Source organism: Notolepis coatsorum (assembly GCF_963971535.1).
Source record: "Notolepis coatsorum genome assembly, chromosome: 2".
In the NCBI taxonomy this organism is placed as follows: domain Eukaryota; kingdom Metazoa; phylum Chordata; class Actinopteri; order Aulopiformes; family Paralepididae; genus Notolepis; species Notolepis coatsorum.
In genome coordinates, this window is record NC_140166.1 from 986,637 (window position 1) to 1,011,331 (window position 24,695).

General features: G+C 44.6%; 1 protein-coding gene across 1 annotated transcript in view; it reads left to right on the top strand.

Annotated features, from left to right (window-relative positions):
* orc1 (origin recognition complex, subunit 1) overlaps positions 1–24,695 on the top strand; it is a gene marked incomplete at its 3' end in the record, with an annotated part of 105,451 nt that overhangs the window by 73,865 nt on the left and 6,891 nt on the right. Inside the window, exons 18-21 of the mRNA XM_084307598.1 lie at positions 696–845; positions 1,246–1,365; positions 13,448–13,617; positions 16,508–16,595. Coding sequence (XP_084163724.1) covers positions 696–845; positions 1,246–1,365; positions 13,448–13,617; positions 16,508–16,595 — 528 coding nt within the window. The remainder of the gene's footprint in view (positions 1–695; positions 846–1,245; positions 1,366–13,447; positions 13,618–16,507; positions 16,596–24,695) is intronic.

Here is a 24,695-nt window from a genome sequence, read left to right on the forward strand (position 1 = left end):
AATTTTTCACATCTGGTCAATATTAGCCTGGTGTTATTCACCGTCAAGCCACGCTTATAGGCCTAGGAAAGAATGATCCAATTTTTTTTATAATATTATTATATATTTTCTTTTCTTTTGCATTCGACTAAGAGGTTGGCAGTCGAATACGGCTCCTTTCGATCGATTAGTCGACTATTCGATTAGTCGGGGTCAGCCCTAATGATATTACTGTTACTCTTTCACTTGTTTACGAGGTAATAAGATATAATCATATCTATCAACACAGAGCAACCGTTGTTTTGCACATAGTGACCAGTGTCTCTTCCAACATGATGGACGAAGATTTGGTGAAAGTCCTCCGCACTACCAAACGGTTAACCCTTTCACTGCCACACAACAGCCGGTTAACCCTTTCACTGCCACACAACAGCCGGTTAACCCTTTCACTGCCACACAACAGCCGGTTAACCCTTTCACTGCCACACTACAGAAGGTTAACCGGTTACCGTCTGTAGTGTGATAGTAATGGGTTAACCTTCTGTAGTGTGGCAGTGAAAGGGTTAACCTTCTGTAGTGTGATAGTAATGGGTTAACCTTCTGTAGTGTGGCAGTGAAAGGGTTAAGCAGCGCTCAGAGATGACTCTGGAAACCCAAGCTGTTCTCCGCGGTTCAGAGGTTGACTTCTTCATCTTCTCTCCGTCTCCGCGGCGCAGCTGGACCTGCTCTGGACCAGGAAGCAGAACGTGATGTACAACCTGTTTGATTGGCCGACGCGGCGCCACGCCCGCCTGGTGGTGCTGACCATCGCCAACACCATGGACCTCCCCGAGAGGGTCATGATCAACAGAGTGGCCAGCAGACTGGTGCGTGTGTCTGTGTGTGACCCTGTGGCTGATGGATCAGGGTCATCATGGTATCAGTCAAGTTTCTTTTTTGTTCATCCGTTATTTGATCGGTTGGTCGGCTGGAAGCTTTTCAATGTTTGGATTTTTTAACAAGATTTTATAACCTTGATATAAATTGATTCCACTCTGTGTGTGTGTGTGTGTGTGTGTGTGTGTGTGTGTGTGTGTGTGTGTGTGTGTGTGTGTGTGTGTGTGTGTGTGTGTGTGTGTGTGTGTGTGTGTGTGTGTGTGTGTGTGTGTGTGTGTGTGTGTGTGTGTGTGTGTGTGTGTGTGTGTGTGTGTGTGTGTGTGTGTGCCTGTGTGCCTGTGTGTGTGTGTGTGTGTGTGCCTGTGTGTGTGTGCCTGTGTGTGTGTGCAGGGTCTCACCAGGATGTCCTTCCAGCCCTACAGCTTTAAGCAGCTTCAGCAGATCATCATGTCCAGACTGAACAAGGTCAAGGCCTTCGAGGAGGACGCTCTGCAGCTGGTGTCTAGAAAGGTAGCTATAGGGTTAACCCTGACGCTCTGCAGCTGGTGTCTAGGAAGGTAGCTATAGGGTTAACCCTGACGCTCTGCAGCTGGTGTCTAGGAAGGTAGCTATAGGGTTAACCCTGACGCTCTGCAGCTGGTGTCTAGGAAGGTAGCTATAGGGTTAACCCTGACGCTCTGCAGCTGGTGTCTAGGAAGGTAGCTATAGGGTTAACCCTGACGCTCTGCAGCTGGTGTCTAGGAAGGTAGCTATAGGGTTAACCCTGACGCTCTGCAGCTGGTGTCTAGGAAGGTAGCTATAGGGTTAACCCTGACGCTCTGCAGCTGGTGTCTAGGAAGGTAGCTATAGGGTTAACCCTGACGCTCTGCAGCTGGTGTCTAGGAAGGTAGCTATAGGGTTAACCCTGGAGCCTGCAGCTGGTGTCTAGGAAGGTAGCTATAGGGTTAACCCTGACGCTCTGCAGCTGGTGTCTAGGAAGGTAGCTATAGGGTTAACCCTGACGCTCTGCAGCTGGTGTCTAGGAAGGTAGCTATAGGGTTAACCCTGACGCTCTGCAGCTGGTGTCTAGGAAGGTAGCTATAGGGTTAACCCTGGAGCCTGCAGCTGGTGTCTAGGAAGGTAGCTATAGGGTTAACCCTGACGCTCTGCAGCTGGTGTCTAGGAAGGTAGCTATAGGGTTAACCCTGGAGCCTGCAGCTGGTGTCTAGGAAGGTAGCTATAGGGTTAACCCTGACGCTCTGCAGCTGGTGTCTAGGAAGGTAGCTATAGGGTTAACCCTGACGCTCTGCAGCTGGTGTCTAGGAAGGTAGCTATAGGGTTAACCCTGACGCTCTGCAGCTGGTGTCTAGGAAGGTAGCTATAGGGTTAACCCTGACGCTCTGCAGCTGGTGTCTAGGAAGGTAGCTATAGGGTTAACCCTGACGCTCTGCAGCTGGTGTCTAGAAAGGTAGCTATAGGGTTAACCCTGGAGCCTGCAGCTGGTGTCTAGGAAGGTAGCTATAGGGTTAACCCTGACGCTCTGCAGCTGGTGTCTAGGAAGGTAGCTATAGGGTTAACCCTGGAGCCTGCAGCTGGTGTCTAGGAAGGTAGCTATAGGGTTAACCCTGACGCTCTGCAGCTGGTGTCTAGAAAGGTAGCTATAGGGTTAACCCTGACGCTCTGCAGCTGGTGTCTAGGAAGGTAGCTATAGGGTTAACCCTGACGCTCTGCAGCTGGTGTCTAGGAAGGTAGCTATAGGGTTAACCCTGGAGCCTGCAGCTGGTGTCTAGGAAGGTAGCTATAGGGTTAACCCTGACGCTCTGCAGCTGGTGTCTAGGAAGGTAGCTATAGGGTTAACCCTGACGCTCTGCAGCTGGTGTCTAGGAAGGTAGCTATAGGGTTAACCCTGACGCTCTGCAGCTGGTGTCTAGGAAGGTAGCTATAGGGTTAACCCTGACGCTCTGCAGCTGGTGTCTAGGAAGGTAGCTATAGGGTTAACCCTGACGCTCTGCAGCTGGTGTCTAGGAAGGTAGCTATAGGGTTAACCCTGACGCTCTGCAGCTGGTGTCTAGGAAGGTAGCTATAGGGTTAACCCTGACGCTCTGCAGCTGGTGTCTAGAAAGGTAGCTATAGGGTTAACCCTGGAGCCTGCAGCTGGTGTCTAGAAAGGTAGCTATAGGGTTAACCCTGACGCTCTGCAGCTGGTGTCTAGGAAGGTAGCTATAGGGTTAACCCTGGAGCCTGCAGCTGGTGTCTAGGAAGGTAGCTATAGGGTTAACCCTGGAGCCTGCAGCTGGTGTCTAGGAAGGTAGCTATAGGGTTAACCCTGACGCTCTGCAGCTGGTGTCTAGGAAGGTAGCTATAGGGTTAACCCTGGAGCCTGCAGCTGGTGTCTAGGAAGGTAGCTATAGGGTTAACCCTGGCGCTCTGCAGCTGGTGTCTAGAAAGGTAGCTATAGGGTTAACCCTGGAGCCTGCAGCTGGTGTCTAGGAAGGTAGCTATAGGGTTAACCCTGGAGCCTGCAGCTGCTATAAAGAAGGATGGCTATAGGACCCCCTGTAGTTGGTATTAGTCTATTTGCCAACATGATGAACCCGGAAATTTTGGAACCACCAAACTTTTATGATAGATATGGATAGTATGGGTCACCAGCACTTAGAAACTGCCGGATGCTAAGTTTAACATGTTGGGCAATTTTTTTTATTTGCATAATTAGCAAACATTTGCATAATCGCCTAAATGGACAAATCTCGGAAAGTACTTGATCAATTTCAACAATGTTGGAGTGGTTTTGGGGGTTATTCGGGATGCTGAATCCATTGGTGATCAAGAGTTATGAAATTGCAATATTTACTAAAATGTACAAAATTTCAACTCATTTTTGTGCAATTTTGGTGCATTTTCAGTCAATTAGAAAGTTTTAGAGGACACTTAAATGATTACATTTGGACAGCACAGACATTATGTATTCACAATATCTCTACTGACCCCAAATAGTTGATATGGTAATGTCATATTGTCATAGTACAGTAGATAGGCAGGTGTATAAAGATCTGCGTTGTCAAGACAAAGACTCAGATGTGAAGGGCATCCGCTCTTTTATTTACTACCTGTAACGTCACAGCTAATTGGAAAAACTAAACAAAAACTGGTACAACATGCAACTGGTGTACAATAACATAGCTTAATAAAACAGAAATAACAAAAGAAAGGTATTTACATTACTCAAGCATATAGGCCACAACATAACAATATGCGTTTCCTCCTACTGCATAGTAGTAGATAATTACTTCTCACTCAGAAAGTGGCTACCGTGTTCAGAACTCTGAATCCACATCATCAAACTCCTCCCCACTGTCTTCATCTTCCTCTGAATTTACTTTAATGTCATCTTCTTTTTGCTGCGAGTGTGTCAGTGAGTTGCAACATGTGCTGTCATTGCCTTTACAGAAGCAGTAGTTGGTACAAGCCAGGCCTGCAGCTATACGCAGCTGCACTTTGCTTTTAAACATGGCTTCAAACCTGCTTTGCAGTTGCAACTAATCATTTCCAAGAGGGCAGGCGGAGCAACTGGGCTTCCATCCAGGACAGGCATGATGACTTCCTCTCCCTCCTTTTCACCCTCCTTCTTGTTCCATCCAAACTCTGTGATGTCCACAGCTGGTGGGTCTGGGCGGTCTGCTGCTTTCCAAAGCAGCACCTGTAGATGGGCACGTCGTCCATGGAGAAGAGCGTTAAGGTCTGTCGGAGGCAGTGTCTTCAGTGCTGGGGGGATTTTGCGCTTTCGGTAGATTTCATATCTGGCATTGTTGAGAGATGCTGATCTTCTCTGGTTGTATAGTCAGGAAGAAACTCTTCACTGTCTCTGTGATTTGTGAATCTGTAGTTCCCTCCTCTCCAATGATGTGAAGCAGATCACCAGATACTGCTGTCATGGCCTTAAGCGCAGATACCTTTCCTTTCCCACATGGATAAGAGGTGGTGTCACATCCGGAGAGAGCATGGATAGCCAGGATGGAGTGACACTGCTCACCAAGGTTTTCTACTGTCAGATTTATGTTTAGGACAGTCCCATCCCATCTCTCCATCTGTAGATGACAGGTGATGTCCCTCTTACAGCACCAGTAGACCATCAGGACAAACACATCAGTGTCATCGCTGAGAATGCGGACTGTTTTAGCTCCACTGATGGTGGCATCCAGCATGTATGAGATCAGGGAGACATCGGCCTCGTCATGTGTGACAATGCTGTCTGCTCTACTAACCATTGTGATGTGATCTCCTATACTGTGTGTGCACAGAAGCTCACCCAGTCTCCGTTTGTTAGCTTTGTTCTTCATCACTTTTTCGCGACTAGGTAGAGGAGTTGTCACTGAAAGGTGGTACTCAGTGGAGCTCTCCCCAGCTCGTCTCTGCCTCTCATGGTCTTTGGCAGACACTTGCTCATAGCGGTCAAAGATGACACATGTTTGAGTGTTGTAGCGTTTAAGCCAGTGCCCCATGCCAGCTGCGAGGTCAGCAATGGTGCCTGATGATGGCCACACCACGTGGTAGATGAGTTGCGATGCATAAACAAGTACGACATCTGGAACAGAGGGATCAGTTCTTGGGACTTCTTTCAGAGCTGGTGGTGTCATCTTCTTGGGGCCTGTGTAATGTTCGATCACAAAACTGCTCTTGTGAGCCAGACAGAGTTTCCCAGCATCAAGCTTTGTCAGACGAGGTCGTTTTAGTGACACGACCCCACCACCAGGAGTGGCTCCTCCAGGGAACAGAATACCTGCAGGATTCTGCACAAACTGAGTGGCCATGGCATGAGTCGTGCGGCAACCGTTCGGTGTGAAGACCACAAGATCAAAATTGTCACCCCAACTGTGGATGGGGCCAATCTGCCTCTCCAACTGTGCGCAGATACTTCTCTGGGTCCTCTGAAGCATATTTGGCAGCTGACTTCCGGAACCGTATGACTTCATCGTAGGTGGTGACAATGCCATGCTCGTTAAGATTCTTGACCAGCTCTGCTCTACCATATTTATGGTGGAGTCTTACGGCAAGCCCCAGGGTTGTTTGATTCCAGCACCCACTGATGTGCTGCTGGATGCACTGAGCGAGTGTTAGTGATGGTTTGGTCACTTTTCCTTCCTTTGATACCAGACAGGAGACAAACTTCAAAAGGGATGGACTTGTGGCTTGTATGATCTTGTCATGCTGGAAGCTGCCAAGGTCATATTCACGGTACAAGGGAATATTCTGCACCTCAGCTTGCACTCTCTTCACAAGCTTGGTGATAACTTCATCAGCGGCAGTGGTTTTTTCTCGTTTTACCAGTTTGAATGACTTACTCATGGAATGTCTAAAACCAACAATAGTCTGGCACCCTTCCACCCTCATGACAGCTACAGCATCGCCATAAAAGTCACACAAGTTAGATAGCATCTGCTTACTGCAGAGGTGCCCGGAGTTGGCTACATATATATCATGTCACTCTGACACTGTCCAGGTTGATGACTTGTCTGCATTCATGTGGTCAATGACAGCAGCTAAATAGCTATCAAACGGTCTGCACTGGGAACTTGCACTTGAGGAAACTCTCTTGAAGTCATCGTAGCACTTGGTGTGATACTGGGCATCAGCTGCATGCAGGTCCAGGACGGTATTTACCCGTAGAGCCACTTCCTCAGCCCATTGATCCTGGCGCTCATCACATTTAGACAAGATGATGTTTTTGAAGGATTGCATTCCTGGTCTCTCAACAGTCCGGCATTGTTTCACTGGCTTCAATCTATCAGGGTGTTTGGTGTCTTTGGGTTCGCAAATGATACCACAAAACAGACATTGTTTAGAAAAGTCAAAGGCATGAGAACGAGACATACGTTTCCCTAGCTGACCATCAGATGAGCTGAGCTTGCGTTTGGTTGCCTTTCTAGACTTAGAGGTATATGAGCTATAACATGATTTGTGACAAACTACAGAGGCTGACACACCATGGGTAGAAATGATGTTCGATAAAGTCTCAGTTGTAGCTGAATCGTCAAGCTCTTCACTCCTCTGAAGCAAAGCTGTAATGCCTTTTGGTCCAGATGTCTTGAAGTCATTGTCCTTGCCGTCACAGGGCTCGAATAGGCATTTCTTCCTTGACATGTCAATCTGAAATTAACAAAAGAAGAATGCACTATTTGTATCCTCCGTCTCTGCACTACCACACACTCTACATTACAGAGCAATATGGATACATTGCCAGAATGTACATTTCGGACGGGCTGTTCACTATTCCAATGAAAACATGTATTTCCCATGTTATTGGTATCTTGACTGGAACTTGACTGGTATTTGCATTACCTTTTGGGTCTCTCTCTGCCTCAGTGCCTCAGATCTTATATCACACAATTCTACATTAAGGAGAGCAAAAGTACCATATGAATACTCTATACAATATTTAGAATCAAACTTGATGCTTCTCTGTGTGACAAGGGATAGAGCCTGGTGACGCGAGGCTAGGTAATAATCACACATTCATGTCATTAGGGGTATAACGATTCATCGATGCATCGGAATGCATCGACTCTAAGGGCGTTTTCACACCTGGCTCGTTTGGAGCTGTTGTTCCGAAACCTGGAGCGTTTACCCCCTATTTCGGTTCAGTTGGGCATATATGAACACAGCAATCACATTCTGTTGCGGAACAAAACAAGCGGGCCGAGACCACCTAGAGAGGGTGATCTCGGCGCACTTCCAAACGAACCCGACACGACTCGTACGCTGTGAGAATGCAATCGACTTAACAAACCGACACAATTAATAATAATAATACGTCGTGGGTCAACGTGGAGCAGCGATGAGGTACACTGCGTCATTGATATTTGGGCAGACGATCACATTCGTCAGATGCTGGAGAACACTGAAGTGTACAGAAAGTTTAGTGACCGAATGAGGGAAAGGGGCTTTGAAAGGTCTGTCGAACAGTGTCGCGCTGCTGCTGCTGCTGCTGCTGCTGCTGCTGCTGCACGTTGTTACAGCGGAGATACAACAAGCAGAGCAGACCCTGAAATGGTGTTTGTGTTGCCGGGTGTCAGTCAGTCAGCCGCGCGCAGGAGAGGAGAGCCGGGGTCTCTGTAGTGACGCTGCAACAGCAGCACCGTGCGGGACAACGCCCCTCTCTCTCTCTCTCTCTCTCTCTCTCTCTCTCTCTCTCTCTCTCTCTCTCTCTCTCTCTGCCCGCGGTCATCAGTAAAGTCAGGCTCGAGTCAGGGTTAGGGGGGACACACACACACACCCCAAAATCTGACCAATGAGTGACAGTTTGCTCGCGCGTGCATTTGTTTTGGTCCGCTGTTAACACAGCCGTGTGAACACAAACGAACTAAAGGACAAGTGCAACATTGTATCATTATAGTCCCTGTGTCTCCCTGAATCGGAACAAAGCAAACGAACTACAGGTGTGAAAACACCCTAATGTGACGATTCAACTGCATCGATTTGAAAATGTTAGAATCGATTATAATCGAGAAAAATATCTCTTTAAAAAGATTTTTTTTGTGTGTATTGTTTTTGTTGACCTATAGTCCATTCATGCTGAGTGAATCAGTTCCCCCAGCCACATTTGTGTTTTCAACATTTTTGGGGGAATTAACTGATAGAAAATTAATCGAATCGAATCGTGGTCAAATGAAGAGATTTCATGATGCATTGAATTGTTGCCTGAAGAATCGTAATCGAATCTAATCATAGTGAGGTGGAATCGTTACACCCCTACATGACATACATTGCTAACATATGCATTAACATTAGTTACCGTCAGATGGCTAACGTTAACCCTAAGAGCTAGCTTACTGTAGAGCTAGTTTACTGTAGTAAGCTATTAGGGTTAACATTAGCCATCTGACAGCTTGTGATCATATTATATTCAGTGTTTGTTATTGGATAGTAATAAAACCACAGTTTGTGTATCTGTTTATATTTTCTCAACTTACTTGCATTGAAACAACAATCCTTGAAAACCAGGGGTCTGTATTTGCTGCAGCTGCAGTTGCTCGTTGCCACAGTAGGAATGAGATCATGGTGCAAATTAGCCACTACTCACTTGGAAGTTTTGCGTTAACGATTAGCACACTGAAGTCTCAGTCAAGGCTAGGAACTGGGGTTCTGAGGAAATTTTATAAGGTAACAGTTGCATACAAAAATACAATAGAATAGTTTCTAGTTGTGGCAACAAACTGCTCCGCTGCCACGTGGACTCATGGCAGAGCTCACCTGCAGCAGTTACCCCAGTAACCAAGCATAAGAACCTAGAGTACCCCATTAGGCGCTCTACAAATGAAAGTTATTATTATTATTATCATTCTGTTTACAATTGAACTTTTCATGAAAATTATCTATAAATTCAGCATCTTCTGAAACATTTATGAACTGAAAATTCATAAAAAATGGCACCAAAATGAGTAGAAATTTGGTAAATTCCAGTAAATATAGCAATTTTGAAATAAATGTCTTCTCTTAAGTATCATAAATGGATTCAGCATCCTGAATAACCCCCAAAACAACTCCAACATTGTTGAAATTGATCAAGTAGTTTCTGAGATTTGTCCATTTAGGCGATTATGCAGATTTATGCTAATTATGCAAATAAAAAAAGTTGCCCAACATTTACAACTTAGCATCCGGCAGTTTCTGAGTGCTGGGGACCCGTACTATCCATATCCATCATAAAACTTTGGTGGTTCCGAAATTTTCAGGTTCACAATGGGGCTCTATGGGATGGCAAATAGACTATATATAGAAGGTAGCTATAGGGTTAACCCTGGAGCCTGCAGCTGCTATAAAGAGGGATGGGACCCTATAGGACCCTGTAGTTGGTATATAGAAGGTAGTTATAGGACCCTGTAGTTGGTATATAGAAGGTAGTTATAGGACCCTGTAGTTGGTATATAGAAGGTAGTTATAGGACCCTGTAGTTGGTATATAGAAGGTAGTTATAGGACCCTGTAGTTGGTATATAGAAGGTAGTTATAGGACCCTGTAGTTGGTATATAGAAGGTAGTTATAGGACCCTGTAGTTGGTATATAGAAGGTAGTTATAGGACCCTGTAGTTGGTATATAGAAGGTAGTTATAGAACCCTGTAGTTGGTATATAGAAGGTAGTTATAGGACCCTGTAGTTGGTATATAGAAGGTAGTTATAGGACCCTGTAGTTGGTATATAGAAGGTAGTTATAGGACCCTGTAGTTGGTATATAGAAGGTAGTTATAGGACCCTGTAGTTGGTATATAGAAGGTAGTTATAGGACCCTGTAGTTGGTATATAGAAGGTAGTTATAGGACCCTGTAGTTGGTATATAGAAGGTAGTTATAGGACCCTGTAGTTGGTATATAGAAGGTAGTTATAGGACCCTGTAGTTGGTATATAGGAAGGTAGCTATTAGGGGTGGGACGATACATCGATCCAGATCGATATATCGATCTATTATCAATTATCAAATAGGATCGATGCAACGTAAAAAGATCGATATTGCGATACTCTTATTTTGAAAATCCCCTGGTGAGCATATCCGCCCGGCTGCAACAACAGTAGCTCAGCGCAGCTCAGCGTGTGTTAACGTTAGACGGCATTGCTTCAGAGTCCGCCTATTTTGCGACCCGAAATAAGTGTCTGTTGTTCCACACAACAGGTCAAATGCTTCTAACATGCTTTCCATCCTCGCCATTCCTTTATGCCCACGTCGCGTTAAATACCGAAATTAACGTTGCGTTAGCGTAAGCTAACTGAGAGAACAGCAGAGGTCCACATTACTATGGCCCATTCAACGTCAAGTATCTATTGTTCAGGGTGTAGCAACGTTATACTTTTTCATTCACATATTCATACTAAAATACGGTCTAAAGTATAAGTATGTTTTTATCGTTTTCTGCAGCATTCTCCAGAACGTGATTTATAGCCCTAAATGCATTATATTGATGATCAAATACAGTTTGGTAGCAATCTGCGCGAGATAAAAAATGTCAAATGGACGTGCTTCTAGAAGTTACTACTTATCATCTGATGTTGACCGGATGGGGGGGGGGGGTCGTTTATAATTCCGTGGCCAACGTTAGATGATTCATCTAGTGTGGGTGATATGATCATTAGAGCAGTTTGTATCGAACACGTTAAAAAATAACGCTGAAACTAACCGTAGCTTCCTCGTAGCGTTGGGCGATGAGCGTGGAGCAGAAATATTCCTATTATGGGATGTTGAAATATGCGATCCATCTCCAGGTTGTATAATAGTATATACGTCCAAATCATGTTGTTTATCGAGTTATTGGTAACGGATTGCTATCCATTGTGTCTAGCCCGAGTCCCGGGACTATTAGCGAGTGATCGGACCGAATTGGAATGAGCACCAGCTTCCGTTTCCGGTTTCCGGTTTGAGCGATCGGCCACCAGATGGCGCTCTTGAACCGTTGGAGAGTTGAGAGGGGATCAACAGTAGATCTCAAGTCTCCGGGGGAGAAATATGATTGCGATCACAGATTTTTGAAATATTGATCTCAAAGACGTGGTACGGCGTCTTTGGCAGAATGTCATGGCGGGGAATGACGTGGTAAGGCGTTTTTGGCGACCAAAGTGTTAAAATGATATAAAAGCAATAACAACTTGCCACGGCTTTATACGTGATTCTGTCCACAACGCATGGATTCGAAACCCGTATTAACTCGTGGTCGGGCGGCAAAGTATTAAGACGGCACGCTGGGCTGGACGACAGGGCTGTGAAATACCGTCAGTGTTGTGGTATCGTCAGTTCGGTTGGTGTGTTGTTGTGCACTGGTTGAGCATGCAATAAAACATATAACCTTACGTCGTAGTCCGGTGCGTTTTTGGAAACATTATAGTCATAACAGATACACCTAGCTAACATGGGGCTGGCTGCTTTGAGCACACACACACAGGGCTAACGTTAGCTAGCAAGCAGCTATATAGCTAAAACGCTAACTAGAAGCTAACTACTGTATACTGTTCCAATAGACTAATGTACACCTCTGTGATTTAAATGTGTCCTTGCCTTATACTCAAGAGTTGTACTAGGGTTGGATGCAGTTCCCCGTTGGTCAGTCTGTCTGTTTTCCATCTTCTGCTGTGTTTAACGTTATCTGTTTGCGAGTGCTCCCTTGACTGATGGCCAGTACTGCGGAAACTTTTATTAAACATTATGTCCGCGGGTCTTGTGCAGTGCTCTCGTGGCACTGTCAACTAAAGCGAGCACTCGGAAGACGCGCACCGTTTGCCAGTGACCGTGATTGCAGAATGTTTTTTTTTGTTTTGTTTACTAGTCGCCAGCACTAGCTGCTACTCAACCAGTAAACAGCACTAGCTACCTAGCTGCTACTCAACCAGTAAACAGCACTAGCTGCTACTCAACCAGTAAACAGCACTAGCTACCTAGCTGCTACTCAACCAGTAAACAGCACTAGCTACCTAGCTGCTACTCAACCAGTAAACAACACTAGCTACCTAGCTGCTACTCAACCAGTAAACAGCACTAGCTACCTAGCTGCTACTCAACCAGTAAACAACACTAGCTACCTAGCTGCTACTCAACCAGTAAACAGCACTAGCTGCTACTCAACCAGTAAACGGCACTAGCTACCTAGCTGCTACTCAACCAGTAAACAACACTAGCTACCTAGCTGCTACTCAACCAGTAAACAGCACTAGCTACCTAGCTGCTACTCAACCAGTAAACAGCACTAACTACCTAGCTGCTACTCAACCAGTAAACAGCACTAGCTACCTAGCTGCTACTCAACCAGTAAACAGCACTAGCTGCTACTCAACCAGTAAACAACACTAGCTACCTAGCTGCTACTCAACCAGTAAACAGCACTAGCTACCTAGCTGCTACTCAACCAGTAAACAACACTAACTACCTAGCTGCTACTCAACCAGTAAACAACACTAGCTACCTAGCTGCTACTCAACCAGTAAACAACACTAGCTACCTAGCTGCTACTCAACCAGTAAACAGCACTAGCTACCTAGCTGCTACTCAACCAGTAAACAGCACTAGCTACCTAGCTGCTACTCAACCAGTAAACAGCACTAACTACCTAGCTGCTACTCAACCAGTAAATAACACTAGCTACCTAGCTGCTACTCAACCAGTAAACAGCACTAGCTACCTAGCTGCTACTCAACCAGTAAACAGCACTAGCTACCTAGCTGCTACTCAACCAGTAAACAACACTAGCTGCTACTCAACCAGTAAACAACACTAGCTACCTAGCTGCTACTCAACCAGTAAACAGCACTAGCTACCTAGCTGCTACTCAACCAGTAAACAGCACTAGCTACCTAGCTGCTACTCAACCAGTAAACAACACTAGCTACCTAGCTGCTACTCAACCAGTAAACAGCACTAGCTACCTAGCTGCTACTCAACCAGTAAACAGCACTAGCTACCTAGCTGCTACTCAACCAGTAAACAGCACTAGCTACCTAGCTGCTACTCAACCAGTAAACAGCACTTCGCCTCCCTACCTTTTGTCAAAATAATCACTGTATAAGATTATGTGCATATCTTGTAGGCCTACTATCCATTCTATCGTTTGTGACCGTAGTTCCTCTCTCCCCCTGCAGGTGGCCGCTCTGTCTGGCGATGCGCGGCGTTGCCTGGACATCTGTCGCCGAGCGACGGAGATCTGCGAACATTCGGCGCCCAACCCCTCCTCCACGGGATTGGTGGGAATGAGTCACGTGATGGAGGCGCTGGATGAGATGTTCTCCTCCGCTTACATCACTGCCATTAGGTGAGAGTTTAGGTGCAGAAGTCAGTTTGGCTGTCAAGTCGTGCTTTATTGATGAATCTGGTCATTTTACTCTTGAGACATTGAACGTTTTTAGATGAAGTGAGAAGTGATCGGGTATATTTCGTCCCCAATACTGTGTGTTGACTGTCTGATAGCATTTACGCTCGTGTCATCTGCTGTATCTAGAAAGTCGCCTTGTGACTAACTCGTTAGGGAAGGTGCATTCTTAGTGTCAGTGTTAGAATTGGATAGGCAGGGCTCAAGTTTCTTTAATAGTTGTCATACAGAAGTACAACAGAAGTGCTCCCGCAGGTCTTAAAAAAAGGCTTATCAGAATTTTAGGCCTTAAATAGTTACTTCTATGTTGTCATAACTTCTCTGTATCTTGTTTTAATGTGTTTGGTGTTAAATGTCCAGGCTGCAAGTAAGCAGTATGGTAACCGTCTTATCAGTTCCTCCAAACAATTCATATGAATGACTTCTTTCATAAAGTAATTTTCCTTCATACTTTTTTTGCCAGTATGGCCGTGAAATTATGTATCAAGTTCTATTTAAAGTGGTCTTAACCCTTTCACTGCCACACAACAGCAGGTTAACCCTTTCACTGCCACACTACAGAAGATTAACCCTTTTATTATCACCCTACCGACGGTAACCGGTTAAGTCTTAAATTGAACTTGCAGGATGTTGAGATCAGCAGGAGCGCTGGTTAGGGCTACGTTACGGATGTAGTGTTAGGTGTAAGGGAATGAACCTAAGTAACTTCTGACCACACCATGCTGTGCAGTGAGCCTCATCACCCCCACTGTGTTACATTAACACACCCCTACTGGACTAAATACTTCCATAAACAGCCAAACATACCTGTTCATACTTCACTGACTTCATACTCTTTGCACATAACTGCCCAAATGCACAGCCCTGGCCTATTCCTTTTTTTATCTTTATTGTACTATATGCTATTGTGCTATATTTTATTTAGTTTATATCCCATTTAATATTATTCAACCTCTTTATTTACAGTTGTGCAGCCCTGGCCTATATTTAATTTATTTCAGAATTATATTATATTCTATTGTGCTCAACTTTCATTTTATCTTACTCCACCTCTTTATTGTATTATCTGTCCGTTAATGTCCGTCCGTTAATGTCCGTCCGTTAATGTCTGTCCGTTAATGTCTGTCCGTTAATGTCTGTCCGTTAATGTCTGTCCGTTAATGTCTGTCCGTTAATGTCCGTCCGTTAATGTCTGTCCGTTAATGTCTGTCCGTTAATGTCTGTCCGTTAATGTCTGTCCGTTAATGTCTGTCCGTTAATGTCTGTCCGTTAATGTCTGTCCGTTAATGTCTGTCCGTTAATGTCTGTCCGTTAATGTCCGTCCGTTAATGTCTGTCCGTTAATGTCTGTCCGTTAATGTCTGTCCGCACCGAAAACGACCAAAGCAAATTCCTTGTATGTGAAAACTACTTGGCAAATGAAGACCTTTCTGATTGTGATGATGTGTGTTCCATCAGGTGTTCCTCAGGGTTCTGATTGTGATGCTGTGTGTTCCATCAGGTGTTCCTCAGGGTTCTGATTGTGATGCTGTGTGTTCCATCAGGTGTTCCTCAGGGTTCTGATTGTGATGCTGTGTGTTCCATCAGGTGTTCCTCAGGGTTCTGATTGTGATGATGTGTGTTCTGTCAGGTGTTCCTCAGGGTTCTGATTGTGATGCTGTGTGTTCTGTCAGGTGTTCCTCAGGGTTCTGATTGTGATGCTGTGTGTTCCATCAGGTGTTCCTCAGGGTTCTGATTGTGATGCTGTGTGTTCCATCAGGTGTTCCTCAGGGTTCTGATTGTGATGCTGTGTGTTCCATCAGGTGTTCCTCAGGGTTCTGATTGTGATGCTGTGTGTTCCATCAGGTGTTCCTCAGGGTTCTGATTGTGATGATGTGTGTTCTGTCAGGTGTTCCTCAGGGTTCTGATTGTGATGCTGTGTGTTCTGTCAGGTGTTCCTCAGGGTTCTGATTGTGATGCTGTGTGTTCCATCAGGTGTTCCTCAGGGTTCTGATTGTGATGCTGTGTGTTCCATCAGGTGTTCCTCAGGGTTCTGATTGTGATGCTGTGTGTTCTGTCAGGTGTTCCTCAGGGTTCTGATTGTGATGATGTGTGTTCTGTCAGGTGTTCCTCAGGGTTCTGATTGTGATGCTGTGTGTTCCATCAGGTGTTCCTCAGGGTTCTGATTGTGATGCTGTGTGTTCTGTCAGGTGTTCCTCAGGGTTCTGATTGTGATGCTGTGTGTTCTGTCAGGTGTTCCTCAGGGTTCTGATTGTGATGATGTGTGTTCTGTCAGGTGTTCCTCAGGGTTCTGATTGTGATGCTGTGTGTTCTGTCAGGTGTTCCTCAGGGTTCTGATTGTGATGATGTGTGTTCCGTCAGGTGTTCCTCAGGGTTCTGATTGTGATGCTGTGTGTTCTGTCAGGTGTTCCTCAGGGTTCTGATTGTGATGATGTGTGTTCTGTCAGGTGTTCCTCAGGGTTCTGATTGTGATGCTGTGTGTTCTGTCAGGTGTTCCTCAGGGTTCTGATTGTGATGATGTGTGTTCTGTCAGGTGTTCCTCAGGGTTCTGATTGTGATGCTGTGTGTTCTGTCAGGTGTTCCTCAGGGTTCTGATTGTGATGCTGTGTGTTCCATCAGGTGTTCCTCAGGGTTCTGATTGTGATGCTGTGTGTTCTGTCAGGTGTTCCTCAGGGTTCTGATTGTGATGATGTGTGTTCTGTCAGGTGTTCCTCAGGGTTCTGATTGTGATGATGTGTGTTCTGTCAGGTGTTCCTCAGGGTTCTGATTGTGATGATGTGTGTTCTGTCAGGTGTTCCTCAGGGTTCTGATTGTGATGATGTGTGTTCTGTCAGGTGTTCCTCAGTGCAGGAGAAGCTCTTCCTCAGGGCGGTCATCGCTGAGTTTCGGCGGCTGGGATTGGAGGAGGCCACCTTCCAGCAGGTAGAGATCTTGGCTTCTCAACAACCCCAGCAGGAAATATATATATATATTAGTGCTGTCAATAGATTACATTTTTTTTACTAATTAATCTCACAATTTTCTGTAATTAATCTATTTAAGACCGAAGCTTGTAACAGATATTTACTTGACTAAAATCATGGAATTAATGTAGAGTTAACACAAGAAAGTATATTTAGATTCAAAGACTATTTTAATAGATTTCTTTGATCTTTGAATACAGTTTCTCTCCTGTGAAATACAAATGTTCAACAGAACCATCAACATTGACTCAGCTTTAAAGACCTCTCTCTTATATCCGCGGCGCTAACAGAAATAAAAACAACACAGGCCCGTGTTAAAGTGCAGACTGGCTTAGAGGACGATAATGTCTTGTATGAACTACCAGTGATATAAATCATGTTAACAACAAAAATGTGTTCCGTCTTCATGTCAGATGGTTTTCAAAAAGGTGCATGAGTCGATGCAAAAAAAGATCAAGCAAAGATACTGCTGAGAGTTCAGAACTTTTTCACTCCATAGATTAATCTAGATTAAAAAAAAATTGAACGCTTTAAATAATTGCTTCGTCTCTGACTTTTATCGCCACTTACTTATGTCCTCATATAAGGTCCTTCCCCTAGACTCTGTTTGGAGGAAGGATATCCCAAACCTGGAAGTAGATTTTGATTGGGATGCAGTCTGGGAAAATGTTCGGCTATCATCACGCAACCCAGATCACCAACAGATTAATCTTAATTTTGTTCATAGGATTTACCTGACCCCTACAGGGCTGTACACTGCGACGAGATGATTGCGAATTGCCCCTTTAATTGGCCGTTGCGATTGGTAAATATTATCTGGGGGCGGGCTTGCGAGTAGTGCTTTCAAGCCTTGCATTCGCATTTCACTCCTAAATTATCCAAGGCGTGTGATGACGCCACTCACGTGAGCACTCAGCAGGTATGATCAGCGGGAACAATCGACTGAGCACTCACTCTGATAGACTGGCTGACTGTCTGATTCATTTAGCTATGAAGAAAAGTAAAGTTAGTATTGCTTCATATTTTTTTTCCGACGCGTTCGACCTCCTATAGTGAGCTGAACTGAACTCGGCTGCGGCGTCTGCTCCTCCTCCCTCCCGCACCCGTGGCTGTTGTAAACACTAGTCTCTAGTGGGACACTGGGACCTCGGTGAGCCTGCCAGCCGGCTAGCTACTGATATCAACAAATGCTCCAGCAAGTCTAGTAGTGCATGATAGCTCGCGTTAGCTCACTGTTCAAAACGAAACGTCCCATTAAACTAAATAGCTACAGATAGCTCCTGATATCAATGTCTTATAACATTGAGTCGATGCGTATTCGAGCTGAGGGCACGCTCAATATAGTCAATAGGGCCCAGCTGCAGCGCCGGAGAATCCTGGCCGTAGCTGGAGGCTACAGTATAGGGTCCAGCTGCAGCTCCGGAGAATCCTGGCCGTAGCTTGAGGCTACTCGAGTACACACAGACAGTGCAGCTGGTTGCATATAGCGAGCATTTTGACTTGTTGCGTGGTGGCGATGTCTCGCAGATAATACAACTACAAGTATGATTATATAATATATATATTTTATTAAAAAAAATTTATATAAAATAATGGTAAAATTGTTATTAAAAAATGTGCCCCTAAAAAATATTTTTTGCCCCTAAATTTCTCATTTAGGGGCAAATGTGCCCCTAGTGAAAAAGCTTAGCGTACAGCCCTGCCCTAGACCAGTGGTTCCCAAAGTCGGGGTCGCGACCCAAAGGTGGGCCGCGAGCAGCCATGGGTGGGCCGCGAGATGATTAAAAAAATAAATAAAAAATAATTTTAATTTTTTATTTTTTTTGTCAGGCCACTGAACTTAGAAGCAGGCCAGGAGTCCAGGACAGTGTTTCTAGTTGTATTCTAAAATTCTATTCTATTGTATTCTAAAATGTGACTACCGGTATATGGTTTTATATTAACTTAATAAATAAACAAAAACGAAAAATCTACTTATTTCAACGAACATTTCAAACTGATTACGCACATAAAACGCTGAAAACAACCGAAGCAACAATAGTATTTTAATGAGACTATTATTATTATCATTATTATTTTGCAACAAGTTAGCCCTCTCATAAATAGCACATATAAATGAATAACTAACTTGAACTAACTTAATAGGATTGAAGTGATATTTGGCTTAAAAAATCGGTCGCATGGCAAAAAAAAAAAAAAAAAAAAGCCTGACGATGTGCATTGGGCCGCGGCTCTTTGACGCCTTATTTTCTGGGTCCTGGCCTGAAAAGTTTGGGAACCCCTGCCCTAGACGATTGCACCTAATGGGTCTCAGACCGGACTCTCGATGCTCCTTGTGTTCAAACGATGCTATTGGTACATATATACATATGTATTGGGAATGCCCTCCTGTCAAGACTTTCTGGGAAAATGTCACCACTCAATTATCAGAATTTTTGTCTCTGACCATACCGACACTGCCTTCTGTATTGTTGTTGAATGATGTTTCTCAGTTATCGACCTCTGTACATGTAAAGAGACTCATTTTGGCGGGTCTTAAGGCTGCCAAAAAGTTGATAGCGTCACGCTGGATTCAACCGGAAAATGTGCCGGAAGGTTCTCACCTATCTCGATGTGATTTATCTAGAGATATCCACTGCACGAATTTTAGGTGTTAATGAAGCCAGCATAGCAGTCTGGGTAGCTGTGGTGGAGAAGATAAAGGAACGCATATAAATTTGGGAGAGCCCATGTATTGTATTTATTATTTGTATGTCTTTTAATCTACATTCATTCTGATTTAACACTTTGGTCGCCAGCCAGAAATCCGGAAATGACGGCGCCTGGCCAGGATTTCTGGGCGATTTTGGCTATATCTCATGATCTTAGCGGAGCTATTTCTATATTTTATATTATAACTATGGGGAAATGGTTTGGCTCATTTGACGACGACGAGTTGATGTACACTATGAAAAAAAACGTTTGTTTCTGCATGTCTTCGTTCGTCCACAATTACAAGTTAAAAAAGGTAAATAGAGGGCTAAATCCAGGCGGATTTCCTAGAAAAGAAGTTACAGCCCTTTTTATGCGAGCTGCGCAATTCCTCGTTGCTGCTGCTTGAAACAGACGAGACAATACTGCACCAACATGGGCGGGGGGGGTGATAAGTTACCGAACGTGTTATAAAGCAATTTAGACTGGGATGGATGGATGGATGGATGGATGGATTGATGGATTGATTGATTGATTGACAGTCCGACTGACTGACAGTCCGACTGACTGACTGACTGACAAACTTGAAATGCAGTAATACTATTATATCGATCAGGTGGGAATATATTGTATTGATCAGGTTAGTAGATATTGTACCGATCAGGTATTATAGATCATGTGCATGCAATAAACAAACAAAAAAAACATTTAGACTGTTTCTCATTCATGTACTGTGCATAATCTGCTCCTGTGTTGTAGACACTGTGTTGCTCTGTACCTACATGTTTTCCAATTTATTCGTCCATACTAGGGATGTGCATCTCCATCACGAGGCCGATGCGATGCGCATCTCGATACGGTGCCAACGATACGATACATTAACGATACATTTGAAGCACCGGGCGATGCAATGCGATACGATTCACCCCCTGTTGAGATACGATACGATTCGATACGATTTGATTCAACATAATGCGATTCGGGGCGATACGATGCGATTCAACACAATGCAAAATACTGATACAATATTATGGTATGACAGAGGATTTGGTTGTATTCCTTATATGCAGCTTATATTATTATTCAAAATAAAATAATCTACTGTAAGACAATTTATATAAAAACTCTTGGGTGCCTAAGAAGACTTTTGCATAAACTGTCTTTTCTATCCACTTTAGCTAAAAACACACACACAGTGTATATACACACTACTGTGAGACAATAATAATCATACACAAAGTGATAATGGCTTATAGCAGACTTAATGATTTATTTATATAAACGTTATTTATATTGTAACGTTTGGCCACTTTAAATCATTAGAGAGAGAGAGAGAGAGAGAGAGAGAGAGAGAGAGACCCTCCCTGTCGACAGTTGATGATGTCACACACACTAGGTCACTAGGATGCGTCTATACTTTCCGTCAACAACACACGGAGCCAGGCAGCCAGCCTGGATGGATTCATGAAGCGATATAATTAAGAAACTAATAGCCAATAAATGTGAAGTTATCTTTGAACCCCTGTTGTCAAGCGTCTTCAATATACCCCCCCCCCTCCTCACTAATGGAACTGGTCACGTTAGTTAGTTAGTTAGACACTAGTTTAGCGTTAGCTGAACGGCTAACTAGCATTAGCCATTTTGATCAATTCTATTCATGTCTCCTACTCTCCTCCTGTTTGTTGATAACTGTGACGCGGCTCTCCCCTTAGCAATAGTATCTGCTGTGTGTGCAGTCACAGTGCACTGCTGACAGAAGTGGATGAGAGGAAATTATATGAATGCATCGGTTTTGAGCGATGCAAAGACGCTACAACAAGATGCATCGCGAGTTCAGCCTTCAATTTTGCCGATGCGCACTAATTCTACCGGTGCACTCGCATCGTGAACGTGTATGCCGGCGCACCGATGCAAATCGATGAATCGTCACATCACTAGTCCATACATGATAAACACATTCATAAAGTAATAATATCTTGTATTGATAATATATCAATTAGTTTCACCTGGAAATACTACTACCTTATCAACCACCATGCCTGGCGCTAACGAACAAGTAAGTTATAACTACTGGTGTAGGTCCAGAAAACATTATTATAAAATACAGAATACTTTACAATACAATGCAGAAAACTTGAAACTTTGATGAAGTGACATTTTTATTTCACAATATGTTCAATAAATGGGTGACAGTCATCAGTACCAACCATTGTTGCTGTGCATTAGACACATATGCTGGTAACATTCACAGTATAAAATTATGGTAATTTACCAAGACAATACCTTATAAAAAGTGAACACTGGATGATAACCAACCATTGTTTCTGTGCATTTAGAAGTTTGCTGGTAACATTCACAGTATAGGATTATGGTAATTTACAAACACAATACCTTATAAAAAGTTAACACTGGATGAGAACCAACCATTGGTTCTGTGCATTTAGAAGTGTGCTGGTAACATTCACAGTACAGGCACGTCACATGATCAACTACAGGGCGTATCTTACAGTTGGTCTCTCGCATCGATGACTGCATTGTCCATTGATAAATGGATGAAGCGCCAGATGATCTGTGGACCAAAAAATATCCAATACAGGCTTCCAAAGTATATAAATAAGAGGCCAATGGACTGCATTAGAAAAGTGTGGTACGTTACCTACAGTATATACTTTTATAAACTGGGTGACTGTCAGCAACCATTGGTTCTGTGCAAACGGTAAAAATGGGGGGGGGGAAAGATAAATAAAAAAATAAACTATATACACACACAATGCAAATGATGAATGGAGTTGACACAGCTAGATCACTAACATAACGTCTCATCTGCAAGTGGTCCAAACATGCCTATGCAATATCTACAACCGTGGCCCAAATACATGTGTTCAATGCATTTGTCTTGTACATAAAACAGTGCCACTACCCATACACTATACTATACTACTCTCAGCTAGCTATACTATCTACCGGAGTGGTACACATGGTTCTGTCTGTATCACACAATGATGGATTATTTAGAAGTACTCTGTACTTCTGTGTGCCGGATTATTTAGAAGTAGTCTGTACTTCTGTATGACAACTAATAAAGAAACTATTTAGAAAAATCCTTCTTTGTGTGATACAGAGTGAAGCATTTTTCACGATGCAGGGGGACTTTGCACGATGTGCAAAAATATCTGGTTTCACCCCTGAGGCCACGCCTAAGGCAGACCCGACATTTCCTACATGGTAGCTTTTGCTTGGGGGTGGCTTTGTACGCCACCATTACATGTTTCCCAAAGCCACCCACTAATCTGCTCTGCGGGTCCCCTGGTGGGGCCCTAGGGTCGCGCTGCCTGTCACGCCCCACCTGCTCAGCCCCTGCCTCCTCACCCCCACCGCCGCCCTCCTCCTCCTCTGCCACCCCAGGAATCTTCAACTCCTCAGCCCCTGTGTAGGTCCGCGCCACAGCCCTGGTGTACCGGAAGAGGTTGTAATAATACCCTTGTGGGTGCCTGGTTTTGTACAAGACAAAAGAGTTGAACATACATATTTGGATCAGATACAGCACAAACTTTTTGGTCCACTTTCCAGTCTTACGTGTACACTGATAGTACGCCAGGTTTTGATCCAACTGGTCGACTCCTTTCATGAATTTATTATACGACATGATGGATGACGGCTTGAGCATCTCCACCCTCACTGCTTTGCCCTTCTGCTTCTGCCACACTTTTGCCATTTCCATGGTGTCCTCATGGAAGCTGGTGATCGTCTTCACGATCCTTTTATCCCGCCATGCCACGATCATGACCTGCTTGTTGTTGACAGCAATGCGCTCCCCCACACCGATGTCAGCATTGGTCAGGTTCTTTATGATGGCTGGCTCCCCCCGGTGCTACCTGAGGGTACCACAGATGTCGGTCCTCAACTGTCGGAGCCTGGCGCACATGCTCACGGAGTTGTAGAAATTGTCCATGAACAAAGAATGCCCTGCGCCGGCTAAACGTCCAAGCAGACCGACGACCGTGTCCCCCAGGTTCGCGCCATCCCGGCAATATGGCTTAAAGGCGAAGCAATATCCTGTGCGTGATTCGCACAGGAAGTATGACTTGATGCCATACCGGGTTGGCTTGTTGGGGTTGTAGACACGGAAAGCCAGGCGGCCTCGCCATGCCATCATCCCCTCGTCAATGGCGAGCTCACGTTCGGGCTGGTACAGTTCCTTGCACCTCATGTTGACATGGTCGACTACAGGGCGTACCTTACATAGTTTGTCTCTAACATCTAGGGATGTGTTGTCTGCAAAGTGGAGGAAGTGCCAGATCAACTCATAACGGTTGCGTGACATGGTGGCTGAGTAGTACGGTGTGAACATCAGCTCATCAGTGGTCCAAAACATGTCCACGCAAGGCTTCCAAAGGACACTGCTCAGGAAGATGAGTCCAAGGAACTGCTTCAGCTCCTTCAATGTGAGGGCCTTCCAAACCAGTGCCCTGCTACTGGTTAGCGTGGGATCCAGCCGGGCAATGAACTGATCCGCGTAGAGGTTGGTCCGGGCAACAATGGCGTTGAGAAAGTCATCTGTCAGGAACAGATCTAGCCATTTTGCAGGCCGGTGCGAATTCAGTGCCGCGGCGTCCTGGAGCAGCCCCGGTTGGGATGTGAAGGGGATCCTACGAGGCACCCAGCCCTCACAAGACCAGGCATTCTCCTGGTCCTGACGGCTCGCCGACCTGCTCTTCGCTCCACGTCGCACGCCACGACCTGTCAATTATACAAATATACAATTATCATAACACCCCTACTGTAGACAAACATTCATATACCACGTAGTTACAAACTGTGTGTGAGTGAATGAGTGAGTGTGTGTGGGGTTCAGATGTCAGAGCTGGATGTGGTGTGGGGGTCAGAGGTCAGAGCTGGAAGTGGTGTGCAGAGTGAGGCCAACTTACCGCTCTTAGATGTGCGCTTCTGCCCTGCAACGGGTTCCGGAATGTCCCGACTATCATCCAGTTCTAGAATCACATGATGTAATACATTACAATAGGGCAATGCATTGTCCTTTTATTTACATGATATATATATAGCATTATGTGTTATATTTTATGTACAATCACCTGCAGGATTAGATTGTGATGCTATGTCGTGTGGGCGGCCATTGTCAGTGTCACTCTCAGTGCCAGAATCTGAATTGGATTGAATTCATTCAGTAAGTAAGTCTCATAAAACACAATAGTAATACATTTACATACATGAATGCAGTTAGTACATACCCAAGTAGGTGGGTGTACCACCACCGGACGCTGAGTCAATATCGGATCCTGTAATGCACATAAAATTTATCAGCTCTCTTCAAGAATGGACACCTTCCTAAGGTGTTCATTTACCACAA